Source organism: Podarcis gaigeae, assembly GCF_964106915.1.
Source record: "Podarcis gaigeae genome assembly, chromosome: 12".
Taxonomy (NCBI): domain Eukaryota; kingdom Metazoa; phylum Chordata; class Lepidosauria; order Squamata; family Lacertidae; genus Podarcis; species Podarcis gaigeae.
The window spans coordinates 2,722,014-2,739,373 of record NC_139688.1 but is presented as its reverse complement, the minus strand read 5'-3'; the positions used below and the strand labels follow the sequence as shown (position 1 = coordinate 2,739,373).

The 17,360-nt window shown below is 45.6% G+C and overlaps 2 protein-coding genes and 1 pseudogene across 10 annotated transcripts in view; 1 reads left to right on the top strand and 2 right to left on the bottom strand.

Moving 5' to 3' along the window:
- LOC310827678 (uncharacterized protein) overlaps positions 1-17,360 on the bottom strand; it is a 244,131-nt gene that overhangs the window by 116,102 nt on the left and 110,669 nt on the right. For 7 of the 8 annotated variants that reach the window (XR_014556475.1, XM_083703961.1, XM_083703969.1 and 4 more), the window contains exon 2: positions 17,093-17,213. The gene's annotated coding sequence lies outside the window, so the exon portion shown is untranslated. Of the gene's footprint in view, positions 1-6,433; positions 7,119-17,092; positions 17,214-17,360 lie in introns of those variants that run through there. The other variant, XR_014556476.1, reaches the window with a different exon arrangement.
- The window catches only part of LOC310827769 (uncharacterized protein), a 174,871-nt gene that overhangs the window by 48,391 nt on the left and 109,120 nt on the right, over positions 1-17,360 (bottom strand). The window contains exons 2-3 of the mRNA XM_083704191.1: positions 13,939-15,616; positions 13,176-13,291 (exon numbers count right to left, since the gene is read on the bottom strand). Coding sequence (XP_083560317.1) covers positions 13,280-13,291; positions 13,939-15,597 — 1,671 coding nt within the window. The 5' untranslated portion in view covers positions 15,598-15,616 and the 3' untranslated portion in view covers positions 13,176-13,279. The remainder of the gene's footprint in view (positions 1-13,175; positions 13,292-13,938; positions 15,617-17,360) is intronic.
- LOC310828588 (GTPase IMAP family member 2 pseudogene) lies at positions 8,448-11,996 on the top strand (annotated as a pseudogene). The gene is made up of 3 exons (XR_014568575.1): positions 8,448-8,683; positions 9,551-10,303; positions 11,935-11,996. The product of XR_014568575.1 is annotated as a GTPase IMAP family member 2 pseudogene (transcript).

The window sequence follows — 17,360 nt, the reverse complement described above, 5'->3', positions numbered from 1 at the left end:
AGGAAGCAAAAGAAAAAGCAGTGGCTGTAGAGGAAAAGATAACACCGATATGTAAACAGCTTGGGGCCCACCAGTCAATCTTGTCTATGATCGAATTGAAGGAAAAGCAGACCAATTTGCGGATTAGGGCGGTACCTGAACTTGAGAAAGACAACTTAAGTGATTTTCTAACACAGGAATTTGCAGACTTTTGGAAATTGGATGGTAAACAAGACTTTAAGATAGTAAGTGCTTTTAGACTTGGAAGAGGAGGGAGAAAGAACAGAGTGAGAGACTGTTTGATTACCCTTCGATCAAAGGAGGAGAGAGATAAAATATTGAGTCTGCCTTATCAGAATACCTTGGAAATAAATGATTCAAGAGTGGAGATATTCAAGGACATTCCGAAATATCTCTTGGACCTTAGGTCTAACTACGGAGACTTGGTGGCCCTGTTGAAAGGAAACAGAATCATCTTTAGGTGGGAATTTCCCCAAGGCTTATCTTTTACCTTTAAAGGTAAAAAGTTCAAAATAAGATCAGTGGAGGATAAAGAAAAATTTCTGAGAGACCACGAAGAAGACTTGCAAAAAGGAGTTGGAGAAGAGCCAAGAGCCCTAAAACCAGGAATACTAGACAAAGTATCACTACCTGTGGGACTGGACAAGTTAGAGAGAGTGATGCCACCGTCAGAACAAGAGAACTTATTGAGAGCAGTTGAAGGAACAGTAAGTTAAATACATCATGTCTCTGCAACTATTAAGCTGGAATATTCATGGACTTAATTCCCCAGAGAAGAGGAAGAAAGTGTTTCATTTATTGAAAAAAGAACAATTGGACTTGATTTGTTTACAGGAAACACATGTGATAAGGTTACACAGAAAAATATTGGTTAATAAAAGACTGGGCCAGGAGTTTATTTCATCAGACAAGGTTAAAAAGCGAGGAGTAGTTATTTACGCAAAAGAGAGCCTAACACCGAAATTTGTCTTTAAAGATGATCAAGGAAGATTTGTAGCAATTGAAATTCAAACACAAGGAGAAAAATTTTTGATAGTAGGAGTATATGCACCGAACGATGGGAAATCTGAATTTTTTAAGAAGTTGCATGAGACTTTGTTAGACTATATGGACTATAACATTATCTTGATGGGAGATATGAATGGAGTGGTATCTACAAACATGGACAAGTTGAAGAGACAGGTAGTTACCAAAGATGGCAGACTACCAAAAACATTTTTTGAATTGACTGACAATATGGATTTGATTGACACTTGGAGAACTAGGAATCCCTTGGGAAGAGAGGGAACCTTCTTTTCTGAAGCTAAAATGACATGGACAAGAATTGACCAAATCTGGATAACTAGAGGACTGGCACCTAAGATTCGAAAAGTAGAGATCTGCCCAAAAACGTGCTCTGACCATAATGCAGTGAAAATGGAGATGAAACTAACACCAATTGGTTCCTTCAGATGGAGGATGAATGACACCTTGTTTAGAGATCAAGAGGTTACTAAGAAGGCCCAAAAAACCTTGAGAGACTATTTTGAGATAAATTTGAACACTACCGTTGAAAAAAGAGTAATCTGGGATGCAAGTAAAGCAGTCATGAGGGGTTTCTTAATCCAACAGAATTCAATAAAGAAGAGAGCCCAAAATGAGAAAAAAGATAAGATCTTGGAAAAAATAAAAGAGGGCGAGAAGAAACTGAGATTGAAACCAAACTCACAAGAGATTCTGAGAGAAATAAAGTTATATCAAGTGCAATATATGAAGATGATGAATCAAGAAATAGAATGGAAAATTAAACAAATGAGACAAAGGACTTTTTAATCGGCAAATAAATGTGGGAAATTGCTAGCTTGGCAGATGAAAAAAAGACAAAAGCTCAACACCATTATTAACTTGGAAGTGGAAGGAAAGAACATTCAGAATCCAGTGGAAATTAGAAAATGTTTCCAGAGGTATTTCGAACAGTTATATACACAAGGGCCTCAGAAAGAATTTGACATAGACCAATTTTTGAAATAAAATGGATTACAAAAAATCTCTCAAGAAAATAAGATAATGTTGAATTACAGAATTTTGCAGAGGTAGAAGGTGCCATTCAGAATATGCAGTTGGGTAAATCTCCAGGGCTGGACGGTTTAACCTCAAAATATTATAGAACTTTGAAGGATGGGATAACTCAACCACTAAAGGAGGTTTGCAATGAAATTTTGGAGGGGGAAAAAGCACCAGAGTCGTGGAAAGAAACATATATTACACTTATACCGAAAACTGAGTCTGAAAAGACACAACTCAAGAATTACCGACCCATATCCCTGCTTAATGTGGATTACAAAATATTTGCTGACATTTTGGCTAAAAGATTAAAAAAAGTATTAGTGGAGGAGATACTGTCAGGGAACTGACATCAAAGCGAGAGGCGGAGGCAGGGCTCCAGAGCGATGCCGGAGAGGGAACCAGCAGGGGGGAAGGAATTCAGCGTGACACCAATAGAGAAGAGAGGGAGATGGAGGAATCGGTGTCAGGGCTCCAAGACCCTTCAACCGAAACTAGCGGAGAGAGTGCTGGTATGCCCCTGCCTTCCCCTTACTTGCGCAGACACGTTCTGCGCAGGGAACATAGGAGGAGACTTGGGGTCAAACAGCTTTTATGCTGGAAGAGATTCAAGGAACGCCCACTGACGGATTCTGCAAGTGACTAACAGGTCACGGAGGGCGAGCTCTAACCCTAAACATGGTTGAGCAAACAAGCTAACTAAACTGAAGGCAATTTACGCACAAGTAACCCCCTCACAACCATTACAGATACATAAGGACCAAGCTGGCTTTCTCCCAGGCAGACACTTGTGTGACAATACGAGGAATATAATTAATATTTTGGAGAAGCTGCAAGTGGACATTAACACTAAAGCAGTTTTAATTTTTGTGGATGCGGAGAAAGCCTTCGATAATATTTCTTGGAGTTTTATGAAGAAAAATCTTCAGGGGATGGGGGTTGGTCAAGGGTTTGAAAATGGTATAAGTGCAATTTATTCAGAACAAAAGGCGAAATTAATAGTTAACAATGTGGTGACAGAGGAATTTAAGATAGAGAAAGGGACACGACAAGGCTGCCCAATTTCCCCATTGCTCTTTATTGCGGTCCTGGAGGTTTTGTTAAATATGATTAGAAGGGACCATCTGATCAAAGGTATAAAGGTCGGAGCTAAACAATATAAATTGAAAGCTTTTGCAGATGATTTAGTATTGACTTTAGAGGAGCCAGAATCTAGTACTAAAAGAGTATTAGAACTGATTCAAGAATTTGGTCATGTGGCAGGATTCAAGTTGAATAGGTTAAAAACTAAAGTCCTTGAGAAAAATTTAACACCGATTGAGAAAGAGAAGTTACAGATAGGTAGCCGTGTTGGTCTGCCATAGTCAAAACAAAATAAAAAAATTCCTTCGAGTAGCACCTTAAAGACCAACTAAGTCTAACTAACTTAGTTGGTCTTTAAGGTGCTACTCGAAGGAATTTTTTTATTTTGTTTTGAGAAAGAGAAGTTTCAGAATGAGACAGGTTTAACAGTAGTCAAGAAAGTGAAATACCTGGGAATTAACATGACAGCTAAAAATGGGAATTTATTTAAAGACAACTATGAAAAATGTTGGTCAGAAGTGAAAAAGGACTTAGAAATATGGTCAAATTTGAAGCTTTCCTTGTTGAGTCGAATTGCTGTGATAAAGATTGCCAAGAATGTTGTTTTTGTTTCAATCATTACAAATTCTGGACAAAATGGATTGTTTCAAGAAGTGGCAGAGAGACATTTCTAGATTTGTCTGGCAGGGCAAGAAGCCTAGAATAAAATTTAAAATATTAACTGATGCAAAGGAAAGAGGTGGATTTGCCCTGCCAGACATTAAACTTTACTATGAATCAGCAGCGCTTTGCTGGCTGAAAGAATGGCTGCTTCTTGAGAACACAGACATTTTGGATTTAGAAGGTTTTAACAATGTGTTTGGGTGGCATGCATATTTGTGGTACGACAAGGTTAAAGCACATAAGGCATTTAAAAACCATATTGTCAGGAAAGCATTGTTTAATGTCTGGATAAGATACAAAGACTTACTTGAAAATAAAACCTCAAGGTGGTTGTCACCGATGGAGGCTAAGGCTCAGAAAAAGCCCAATATGGAGGCCAAGCGGCCTAAATATTGGGAAATTTTGGAGCAAGAAGGAGACAAACTGAAATTGCAGAGTTTTGAGAAATTAAAAGATAAAGTGCGAGACTGGCTTCATTATTATCAAATAAGAGAGGTATATAATTTGGACAAAAAAACTGGCTTCCAGGTCGAAAAATCAAAGTTGGAAACAGAACTGTTAGAACCCAAAGCTAAGATACTCTCAAGAATGTATAACTTGCTGTTAAAATGGAACACTCAGGATGAAACGGTTAAATCTGCTATGATTAAATGGGCACAAGATGTTGGACATAACATTATGTTTGCTGACTGGGAACAGTTGTGGACCACAGGTATGAAATTCACGGCATGCAATGCCTTAAGAGAGAATATTATGAAAATGATATACAGGTGGTACATGACACCAGTCAAGCTTGCAAAAACCTACCATCTGCCCGATAACAAATGTTGGAAATGTAAAGAAACTGAAGGTACATTCTTTCACCTTTGGTGGACATGCCCAAAGATCAAGGCTTTCTGGGAGATGATCTATAATGAAATGAAAAAGGTATTTAAATATACTTTTCTGAAGAAACCAGAGGCCTTCCTCTTGGGCATAGTCGGCCAACTGGTGCTAAAGAAGGATAGAACTTCTTTTATGTACGCAACAACAGCAGCAAGGATACTGATTGGAAGACACAAGAATTACCCACACTGGAAGAGTGGCAGACGAAGGTGATAGACTACATGGAATTGGCAGAAATGACTGGCAGAATCCGAGACCTGGGAGAAGAGTCGGTGGAAGAAGATTGAAAGAAATTTAAAGACTACTTGCAGAAATACTATAAAATTAATGAATGTTAAAATGATGTTGGATTGAAAATAAGTGGTATTGGTAACAAGATTAATAAGAATATGTAAATACGGATTGATAATGGATGAAAATATATTGTTATAATAGGTTAAGATCTAAAGTTAAGATTAATGAAAGAGGGTAAGGATTTGCTGAATCAATTATATAAATGGGAATACAAAAAGGGGAGGTGTGAGGAAGTCAAGAAAATAAGTAAATGAATCTATAGATATTGAAAACTGGATTTGTTTTTAAACTTTTTTCCTTAGATATTTTGTTTTTGTATTTTGTATGTATTTCTTATGTATTTTTTGATAATACCTGTATTTTTCTTTTTATCTCTTTCTATTTTCTAGGTTTTCTTTTTATTTTTGTAACTCTTTGTTTTTAATTTTTCTATTTTGCAAACTTATGTCTTTCTTTGAAAAAAGGTTAATAAATATCTTATAAAAAAATAAATAAAGAAGGTGGCCATGATTTCCACAAGAGAAGCACACGAATGCCGGGGAGGCCTGGATCAAAAATTCCAAGAGGAAGGAGAGAGACATGGAGCCATCGCAAGATACAAATAATGTTTTGTCCATGTGGAAAGTAGCAAACAGAGTGAAGGAGAAGGAATGCAGATCTCTGCCTCTGTTTACACTAAGTGGGATAGAAACATCTTTTGTTTATGGAGAAAGAAGAAGAGGATGAGATTCTCCAAAAGTCAGGTTTCACCTCAAGGACTCGTTTTTCATGCTCCTTCTCAGCATCCCTGTTTCGGACACATCTCCCCCTTTGGGACCTCCTTGTGCTCCTTCATTGTGGCTCTGGTCAAAGGCCTGCATCAGTCACCATAATCCTGCCACCCGCATGGTTGCCTTGCTCAGTCTGATAATATTATAAGAAAAGAATCCGAGGTGCATTTCTCATTGTGCCTCCTGCTTGATAGGAAACCCTAAAAATTCTACTGCAAAATTAATGCTGGTGTCAGAGTACAGTGGTACCTCAGGTTACAAACTTCATTCTGGAGGTTCGTTCTTAAACCGAAACCATTCTTAACCTGAGGCGCGCTTTCACTAATGGGGCCTCCTGCTGGTGCCCTGCCACCGGCGGGTAATTTCCATTCTCATCCTGAGGCAAAGTTCTTAACCTGAGGTACTACTTTGGAGTTAGTGGAGTTTGTAATCTGAGGTGTTTGTAACCCAAGGTACCACTGTACAGGGGTATTTCCCACATTTTCCTGGAGTAAGTTCCACAGAACTTAATGGGGTTTCCCACCAGAGTAAAAATCCTCACTATTACTCACAGACCCGGGTGAGAAAAAGGCTAGCTTTGCCCCCGAGAACAGACTTTTGAAGCCATTGAGTCCAGCAAGTGAACAAATTCATTGTGGGAAACTGTCAGACTTCACCCCTTAGAAAGGGTGACCATGTCAGCAGATTGCAGAAAAAAAACCCACTCCAGACTTCTTTACAAATGCCCTTCGAAAGGTTCCCTGTGCGAAAACCCAAACTTTTCTGGGCCACCCCCTCTTGGTCCCATAAACCCATCTCCATTGCCCTCTAATCTACTGTATAAAAAAGTATTATTCAGAATAGCATTTTGCAAAACCTACTAATGTTACCCAGTAACATTTTGCACGACAGCAACAATTGCACAATCATTCAAAACTATTTCGTTTAATTCATTCAACCATGCTGGTGAACTCGATTCAGTGATACCAGCTTTTCAAAGCCATTTGACCTCCTGCGTCCCCCCTGCCGCCCCCTTAGGCAACCCCACTGCCCCCCAACTCCCACGGGATGGTACCTCCCAGTTTGGGGGCCACTGCCTTCCCGGATCTGTCTGCAGGTTGGCAGGCGTAACTCTGTGAGGAGAGGCTCCTTCGCCTAAAAGTTTCATAGGACGGAAAGGGGAAAGAATGTTACAGCCATTTCGAGAGTCACAATTGTAGGGGGTGGGAGGAGGGGGCGGAAACAGAGCTTGCGTTTTCCGCATATCTAACAAGAGTCCCAAATTAAAAGGCAAACAGGAAAGACACGGAGCATCTCCAACACAGACTGATCTGCTTCCCAAACCTGCAGTCTCGGACCTTCAACTCTTGCAGCTGCTGCTCACGCCTCCTCAGCACCAAGCTGTGGGTCTGAGGGATGTGTGGGGTTCCTCTGCCTCTCGGGTGCTTCTGCAAGCGCCCCGTAAGACTCAGTGGGGCGAGCAGAGTCGTCTCCGCTTGGCAATTCTCTTTTGGTGAATGAGAAACAAGTCAGAGAAACCTCCCTGACGTCTGAGAAAGGGCTCTGGGCTGCTAGCCAGAAATATTTGGGTGCACTGCAGGGTGAGAGGGGGGCTGGATTTGCCCCTCTCCGTTTTATTCCCCTCTGAACCGAGTCCCTGGTCCGAGAGAGAGAGAGAGAGAGAGAGAGAGAGCGCAACGCCCATCAAGCGCAGCGCAGACAACGCGGCGAAGAAGGTGCGCTTCTCTTTCTGCATTTGGGAACCCCAGACGTCGCCTTGCGCAAAGTGAGGCCCTTGCTCCGTCTCGCGCAATGTCGCCTGCACTGACTGGCAGGCGCTTCCCAGGCCCAAGTCTCTCCCCCAGCCCCACCTGGAGAGGCTGGGGGTCAAACCTCGGACCTTCTGCATGCAGGGCAGCTGAGCTGATTCTCCCTCCTGGCGAAAGACTCCCTTGCTCGGAGTTCGAGTGCGGATGGGCTGGAGAGAGCAGAGGAGGGAAGGGGGAGATTCCACTGTGACAGCGAGCCGAGGTCTTGATCCCTGAATTCAGTGATTTGGGAAGAGATGCCAACGAAGGATGTATCTCCTTGGCTCGTGGGTTCTGTAACTCCAGGCCCTCCAACATTTCTCCCATGATCATAGGGACATCCTAAGCCTGGATGCCTCTGTTGGTTAGAGCCAAGGTTGCGGGTCTGATCCCCGTTTGGGGCAGCTGGATATTCCTGCCTTGCAGGGGGCTGGACTAGATGACTCTCGGGGTCCCTTCCAAGTCTACAATTCTATGATTCTAAGGAAAAGCGGGACATTCTGGGATCACAACTGAAACCGGAGGGGCTTGTGTAAATCTGGGACTGTCCCTGGAACATAGGGACACTGGGAAGGCCTGTTAATCTTGTTTAGACAAGCCTATTCAGATGCTTAGAATGCTGGCGAGACTTTTAATCTGTTTTTATGAAATGAATAAATTAAACAAACACTCCACCAGAATATAAATTTTATTATTTGCACCCCACACGCCTGACTGGGTTGCCCCAGCTGCTCTGGGCGGCTTCCAACAGATCTAAACACATAATAAAACATCAAATGTCATATAAAGCCTTATATATTTAGACTGATGTTTGCCAGACGCTCTCTTCAGGGTGAGGGGGGTGTTCTTCTGCTTGCAATACGTGAAAATAATATTTGAAATTAATAATAATAAAGTTTTTAATTGAATTGAATTTCCTCAAGTGCCACCTGAGGAAAGAGCCACAGCGTTTGGGCAGAGTTCAGTGGGCATTTCCTTTCTCATTGCTTGCAAAATATTCTGAACATTTTTATGTCTGAAATGTGCTGTTTCTCATTTGTGATATCACATGTCTGAACTAGGGGTGGGGTGCTGGGTTTGCAGATGGAAGGCTGCCTGAGAATATCATCTTGATTTCTTGCCATTTTTTTCAGGGGAAGATGGACTGGACCAGAGGAGGTAAGGAAGGGTTCAAGTGACTCAGAGGCAGATTGACTGCTTGGGGTGGGGTGGATTATTCCAGATCTATTTCGCAGGAGCTTTTCACGGCACCCCCAATGACATTTATTTAATTTATTTGCAGAAAAAAATATTGTTATACCAATGTGTAATATTTTGTGATTTGGGGAGGTGGGAGGTGGCTGGGTGGGATGCCATCCTGACGCACATCTGCAGGAACCTAGAAAGATGCCCTCGGCTGCATCATGCCGCTGGTTCGCCCGGCTCATTCTTGCCTGCACTGACCAGAGCTGGGAAAAGGAACTAGCGCTTGTTCAAATTCAAGATGCATATCATAAATCCCTGCATATAGTCGTACCTCGGGTTACATACGCTTCAGGTTACATACGCTTCAGGTTACAGACTCCGCTAGCCCAGAAATAGTGCTTCAGGTTAAGAACTTTGCTTCAGGATGAGAACAGAAATTGTGCTCTGGCGGCGCGGCAGCAGCGGGAGGCCCCATTAGCTAAAGTGGTGCTTCAGGTTAAGAACAGTTTCATGTTAAGGACGGAGCTCCGGAACGAATTAAGTACTTAACCCGAGGTACCACTGTATTTTACAAAAAACTAAACCATTCAGTATTCCATTATTGCATCCATCAAAACTTATTTACATTGTTGAATTTATCAGGTGTACACAAATGTTTCCCAATCTGTTCTTCTTCTGCTTTTATTTATACATGTGTACGCTTTACATATGCATTCAGTCTCTCTGAGGATCAGAAAACAATATAATTCTCAACAATCACATATTAAGAGGGATCCCACCAGAAGTGGTTACTCTGATATTTTTGCTGACCAGCTCTTTGCTGTCTTTCAAAACCCGCAGGAAATAGTGGAGAACTGAGGATCGTCCTTGTGGGCAAGACTGGAGGCGGCAAAAGCGCCACAGGAAACAGCATCCTTGGCCAGAAGCTCTTTCATTCGAAACTTCAGGCCAGGACAACCACCTTGGTCTGCCAAAGGGTGTCTTGCACTTGGAGAGGCCATCCTGTGTCTGTGATTGACACAGCGGATATTTTGGGCACCGGAGATTGCGATGAAAGGCTGGACCAGGAGACCAAGCGCTGCCTTGACCTCTCTTAACCTGGCCCTCATGCGCTCGTATTTGTGACCCAGGTGGGCCCTTTCACCGCGGAGGACGAGGAGGCAGCCCAGCGAGTCCGGGAGATGTTTGGGAGGGAGGCCATGAAGCACACCATCCTCTTGTTCACCCGCAAAGAAGCCTTAGAAGGCAACTCCTTTCGGGATTACGTGATGGAGTCAGATAACGAGGCTGTCCGGAAGCTGGTCCAAGAATGCGGGGGGCGCTTCTGCGCTTTTAATAACAGGGCGGCATTAGGAGAACGGGAGAACCAGGTCTCTGAGCTGATGGAGATGGTCCTGGAGATGGTCCAGGGGAATGCAAGGCCATACCTGGAGACGCCCATCATGGAGGCAGCGCTTGAATCTTACATGGCGGAAGGCAAGAAAAGGGCCAAGGGAGAGGGGGAAGGGAAAGCTCGCAAGGGTGTCAGCTACATAAATATATTTCTCGCCTTATGTGCGTGTGGTGCAGGGCTTTACCTGTTACTTTACCATTGTAATCCTTTCTCTCGATAGCTGGGGATTTTTAAAGCCAGCCCACCAGTTTGGTGCAGTGCTTTACCTGTTACATTACCATTGTAATCGTTTCTTTCAGTATCTCCCCTTTAGCAAAGCTGGGGATTTTTAAAGCCAGCCCACCAACTTCCTTTGAGCTGTCAGGACAAAAACAAACGAATTTCCTAATAAACTAATGAGCAAACCGGATTGTCTGGGTGCAATGTCCTAAGAATCACCTGCTTATTATTTTATTTGCCACTGTATCAGTTGCAATGCCCCTGTGACTCTGGACAAACAGGAACAACAGAGCATGTGCTTCTCCAGTGCCTATCCTATAGAGACATTTGTATCGGCCCCCTCTCCCCACTACTCTATAAGTATCCCAAGGTGCACAGGACAATTTTATACCTCCCTGCTGCTGTCAGATCCCAACCCTGCTACAACATACGACGTTGCCAGATTCTGCACAGCTGCGCTCAAGAGCCATCGGATGATGACCTGCACCACAAACTAGATTTAATGAACACTCACATCATAGTGCTCTCTAAACTGATAGTTGTAGTCTTTTATATACTAACCTTTTATGCTCCTCCACATCCGTTTAATGCTCCTAACCCCTCCTTTAGTTTCTTTTAGATTCTTATAGTCTTTTAGATATACTGTACAGAATGCTCCCCATGCATGGTGAATAGGCTGAACGTGATTTCTGGAAAGGTTTGCACCTCTAGAGGTGGAAATCAGGTAGTGGACTTGCAGCATGATTTTGCATGAGTGATGGAGGGGGGGGGGCTGAGAGAGGATCTCCCACCCCCTTCCTTGCCCAGCTGCAACACAACAGCCCTGCAGTGCTGGCCGTGGGTCTTATTCTCCAGGGGTTGCTGCTTTCAACTCAGATGCAGAGGGACCTGGGCTTCACCAAAGCAATTACTTAAGAAATAAACCAATCTCCTAGCCAGTGAACCCTGCACATTTGGGTCCAACGGGCACCCAAACTGCTGGGGAGAACAGGGCCAGCTTCCAGCTTGGTTTTCAGAACAACAGTGAATCTGGGATGGCCTTCAACTGGGTGGCTGTTGAAGGTTCAGCAGAGTTAGCTGGCAGAAGTGGCTCACTAAAGCAGACAACCTAGAAAAAGAATTTGGCGGACTTCATTCCCGCCTGCTCTTATACCAGGAATGAGGACGCAAAAGTGCCTTAAAATTCAAGTCACAGGGATGTGCGGAGCTTCTTGGCTCTCAAACGGGGAAGACCCCAATCCCCTCCTCTGCGCTGGCTGAGAAATCAGTGGGGGCTCCGAGGTGGGGCGGGGGGGGGGTAGGGAGGGTCTAATGGCGTGCACCCACTCCCCACTCAGCCAAGAAGTTCAGCGGGTGCCTTGGGCTCCGTCACTGCCTCCCCTCCATCAGGCTGGGACCCTCATGCATCCCCTGCTTTGGAGAGGCGAGGGGGCGCAACGCTCTCCGCCTCCCTCCCCCCCCCGCCCCATTCACAAGCCAGATCCTCGAGGAATTTGAACTTTTCTCCAGGATCAGGGAAGCCCCGGGAGGGAGCAGGGGGCTCGGGATGCAGCAGGAGGAGCAGTTCTCGTGGAATTGGAGAGCTCAACCCTTTCCTCCTCCTTCTCGGCAGCGAAAGAAGACAAGCGCTGGATCGCACCTCTTGGGGAGCCCAGGGAAGCATCCTGCGTGTGAAGGGGAGGTTGCATCTCTCTGCTCCCCACCTGCCCCTGGCTTGCGCGGTTGCGCAGCCTGGCTACAGCCCGAGTCCTGTAACTCAGGACAACCCATCCTGAAGGGGGAGGGGTGGAGGAGGAGAAAACAGCCTCTACGGTATTGGTTTGGCTGAGTGAAATATACTCAGAGTCGCAAAGTGATTTCATGCTCTTTATTCAGCTCATAGTGGTGAGGAGGAATGAATGGATGTCCCCTCAAGGTATCTGCTTTATATACATTATTTACACAATGGGCTGCACATGATTGGCTAATTCCGGAATTCTACTGTAAGCCAATCAGGTTGTGGATTCACTTCAATCTGGAGCATGATTGGGTGGTTCCTGCCAACCAGTCATACTGCTGCATTGTTCTAGGACCAATCAGACTGCTGCATTCTGAATCCTATTGTTCTAGGACCAATCAGACTGCTGCCTTTTGGATCCTATTCAACTCAGTACATAACACTGAGGAAGAAGTTTGAGGGGCGGCGGGGTCCCTGCAAGGCTGCCCCCCTCCGCAAGCCAGATGGGGGTGGGTGAAGGGGAGGCAACGCCCCCACTCCTTGGGCTAAGATGTCCCAGGCCCATCTCCACTCCCCGGAACGAGAGATTTCACTGCACTTCAACCCCTGCATGCGCGCAGGCATGCGCACGTGGGAATTCAACCCAGTCCCGTGTACACCCGCCACCCGCAAGCGAGTCAGTGGCCATATCTCAGTTCCTCAGTGGCTCCCGCCCAAGTTCATGTTTTTCTAAAACCCCAGAAGAGGCTGGCAGTGCTGCTTGGCCTGCGCTTGGCCCGGGATGCGAGTTGCAAGCCGGTCTGGTCCTCCTCAGCCCCCCCCATTCTGCCAAAGAGACTCCGCAGGGGGAGGCGGGGGCTGTTGCTACCCTGCTGCTGCACCCCCAGAATTATTCCTCGGCCTTTGGATTCCCTCTCCGCCCACAAAAGGATCTTTCCAAGTGAGGGGGGGGGGGGAGGCCAGGAAGATGCTCTGGGAGCAGAGCACCCCCATAACGCCACCAGGGGGCGCATTGAGCAGAAGAGATGCCTGGCCGGAGAGAGAGAGGGAAGAATGGGAAGAATCCAGACCTGGGACCCTTTAATAAATGCCTTGACAATATATCTGATAGCGTTCTTATAACGTGTAGATCCAGCCTCAGAGTCCCTGCACTTAGCAAAAAGGATATGGGGGGGGGCTGCTTATACAGAGATCTAAGGCTAAACAGGAGCTGCTGTGTTGCCCCTTCATTTAGGAAGGATTACAGTGGTGCCTCGCAAGACGAAATTAATTCGTTCCGCAAGTTTTTTCTTCTTGCGAGTTTTTTGTCTTGTGAAGCACGGTTTCCCATAGGAATGCATTGAAAATCAATTAATGCGTTCCTATGGAGACCGCTTGCCAGGCTGGCGGTGTGGAGAAGGGCTTTTCTCCCCACCGCAAGCCTTCAGGACAGGTACGGGAACAGAGGGGAAGGCGCGCAGCGCTTCTCCTCTGTTCCTGGGGCTTGCGGTGGGAGGAGGGTTTTTCCTCCCCACGCCAACATTCAGAACAGCATTCTGAAAGTTGGCAGTGGGAAGGAAAACCCTCCTCCCACCGCAAGTCTTCAGGACAGCCATCCAAAGGCTGGCGCGGGGAGAAGGTCTCTCTGCTGCTCCGAAGGAGCAGCCTTCCGAGGGCTGGCGGCGGGAGGAGGTCTCTCCGCCCCACCGCCAGCCTTCGGAGGAGGTCTGAGGACAGTGGGGAAGACGCGCTGCGCTTCCCCGCTGTCCCGGAGATTTCCCTATGGGCTTTCGTCTTGCAAAGGAAGCCCATAGGGAAATTCTTTTTGCGAAGCGCCTCCAAAACGGAAAACCCTTTCATCTACCGGGTTTTCCGTCTTGCGAGGCGTTCGTCTTGCGGGGCACCACTGTACTTGGGTACCAATACATTTTTTTTTTTGTCCTTCTTCAGTTCATTCAGCATCTCCTCCTCCTCTGGCAGCAGAGCCTCCTTCTTCGCAATCTTTTGTATGATCTCTGCTTCTTTCTTCACCTCCTTGAGCAACTGGATCCTTTTCTGATATCCAAGCTTGCATTCCTCCTCTTCGGACGCAATGAGCATGTCGATGTATTCTGGGGTGGAGAGCGGGTTGGGCTTCAGGGCAATTTCCTGCAGGCGCCGCAGGCTTTGAGACGCTCTGTCAGTGTTTTTCATCAGATTCTCTCTCACCTTGATGTACTCCTGGCTGAGGAGCCGAAGCACCTCCTCCGCTGTCATAACCCCATGGCAGGCGTGCTCATACTTTTTCTTCAGCTCCACATAGGTCTTCTTCTCTTTCCTTATTTCGTCCTTAAATTGGTAATTCTGGTTGCGGTGGTCGCTGGCTGAGCACTTGCCGGGACAAACGTTGCATTTTCCTGAGAAGAAACTGATAGCGGAGCAAAAGCGGTTCAGCAGGTCCCATTTAGCCCTGCAAGGATAGTGGCAGGTGAACTCGCAGTTCTTGCAGTTGGTTGCATATTGATGAGCTCCAGAGAGGTCTTGCTTCACTTTGACGGTGACTGGGAGCTCATACTCAAAATCTCTGTTGGCTGCCATGTCAGCTTTGTGCTGGTCAAGGACTTGTTCCGTTTCCTTCAGTTCTTCCAGTTTGACCAGCGCAGTTTTGATCTGGGGCAGCAGGCCCTGCACAACCGTCTCCAACTCTTTCCGCTCCCTGAGAACTTCTTTCGTCAAAGACAAACTCCTCACATTCAGTTTGCTTAGTGAGTCAAAGTAGGTCTTCATGCTGATCATACCCATTTTCCAAAACATTTCATCAAAGTTAGGGCTCTCCCCGTCCCCCACGAGGTTGTTGGCAAACAGGGCGGAATTGTTGAATTTGAAATGCACGGGGTTCCCCTTGCCATCTTTGGCGCATGGAACATCGGCCGTCTTAATGGCCTCAAGGACCAGGGGCGTCTGTGAATCTGCAAAGGTGATCAGGAACTGGATGTTCTCCTTGATGTCTTTCCCAAAGATGGAGAGCACGGAATCAAAAATGTATTTCTCGGCTGCTGTTAAGCGGTTTGTAGAAGCCTTGACCACGAAGCAGACGCAATCGATGTGGTCGATTCCTCCTGGGATGGAGAAAAACTCCCGGATCTTCTCCACTAACTTTTTATCCTGCTCTATTCCTCTCGTGTCTCCGAATCCTGGAGTGTCAACAAAAGTGAGAGAGTAAGGGATCTTGAGACCCTTTTGATAGTTCACCACATAAGCCATCACTTCGGATGTCTGGCTTTCCACTTGGTTTCTGCCAGTCACTTCATCGATAAGTTTGAACCGGAATTCATCTCCCCATTGCACGCCCAGGATGTAGTTGATCATTCCATTGATGAGAGTGGTTTTCCCGGATCCAGACGCTCCCATCATCATGATCACTTTGTTGGTGATCTGCAAGTTCTCTTTTCCTAGATGGTACTTCGGAGATGTTTCAGACTCCGTTTTCAGTTTTAATGCATAAACAGAAGGGTCACCCTTCTTTACAAGGTTACTTTCTTTGAGATATTTCTGAGGTGGTTTGTTTTCACTTGTTTCCTGTGTTCTGGAAGACGCCATCTTCTTTGTAACAAACTTGCTGTCACAATTAAAAGAGAAACACATGTATTAGAAAAATAAATGTACTCTTCTTCCTATCATTATCATTATGATTTTATCACTTTCAACACACGTTGAAAGTACACAATGCAATAAAAACAGTTCAAAAACATTTTAAAACAAATAGCAGCAACTTAAAAATTAAAAACCCCAATACCAAGCAGACCGTCAAGGCACAAACTTCCTTCATCCGGCTGTGAAGGCTTGTTGGAACAGAAAAATGTCTTCTATTTTTTTCTGGGTGCCTGTCCTATCTTGACAGAAATGCTCTTCCGCAGATCAGAGGCAGTCACACTAAAAGCCCTGCTCTGAGTTCCCAGTTAGAACCTGCGTGCATATCTCGGGTAAGAATTTCTCAGTTATCAAAGAAACAAGCAAACAAAATCAGGACTGTCCCAAGTCGGAACATTCAGGTGTGATTCCAGTAATGCAGAGGATCGGGCCCCTTCCAACTCTGCAATTCTATCACTCTATGATGTGGAGCATATGGGAGACCAAATATTCAAAATATTCAAAATCAGCACCGGATGACATCACATTTGGATGATATTTGCCACCTGTGTGACTGTATTGTGAAATAAGCTGCAGAAAGCCAACGGGTCCACTTCCCTTCTGAGAACCCAGATTTGGTGGGTCAATTTCTCTGATGGGGCTATGCCTAAGGCTTTTTAAAACCAGGTCATAATAGATTGCATAGAAATATCCTTCCAGTCCTGAGCTCCAACTAAATGGACAGCTGTGAGCAAATAAGCTGTTAGTATCTTGCTATGTAAACTGGAGTTACATCCCAGAAACATGGAGACTAAACACAATCAGGGACATTTCAAAAACCACCAAATCCCAAATTTTGCTTACATGCACATGATCCCACCACAAATGGTAGTTAAGAACCTTTCACATTGGAAACCCATCAACAAAAGGGGGAGCAGCGTTTCAGCATGTGGTTTAGGCGCACTGGGGTTTACATATTGTTTTTAGTGAATGTTGATGAATCCGACCATTTTCAAAGCACTTCCTTTTCTCATTAATTGATGGAGACTGGTAAAACAAACAAACCAAGGGAACACACAGAAATGTCCAGGATGCAGTAGCCCAGATGGTCCACAGCCACCTGCCCCATCCCTCCTGCAAGGAAGCAATTGGCAGCAGCAGAGGAGCTCAGCATCTTAGGAGCCAGGCCAGGGGTCCCCCATGTCCCACCCCAAAAGCCCAGGAGAGCCTTGCGCCGCAGCCTTCATTCCTTTGCTCCAAGTCTGGGCCCTGTCAGGATGTACCCAACCACCTGGCCTTTCCAAAGAGCCAGAGAGCAGGAGGCGAGGGCATCATCAGCGCAAGAGCCCCGTCACCAAGTCCCCTCTGCAATATGCCAGCTGGAACGGTTTGCAGCAGCCATGCAAAAGAAGCCTTTGACAACAAAAGAAGCCGTGACAACTTCTAATGTGCAAACGCATCTTACCAGAAACGTGGAAAACGGATGAATCTCCCTTTGTCCACAAGTGGCTCTCTTGCTTGAGTTGCGTTGGTCCCCTCTTAAAGCACAAGTCTGCTTCAGGCACAGAGGCCACTTCTCCTTTTATCTATTTGGGAGTGACAAAGTGCAGGTAGAAAAACATCACTTTCAGGAGGAGAAGGCAGTTGCGAGATGGTGGAAGCCGTTTCCACTTGTCAGCATTTCACTCCAAAAAGGCTCTTAAGCGGTGCATCATAGAGTTGGAAGGGATCCC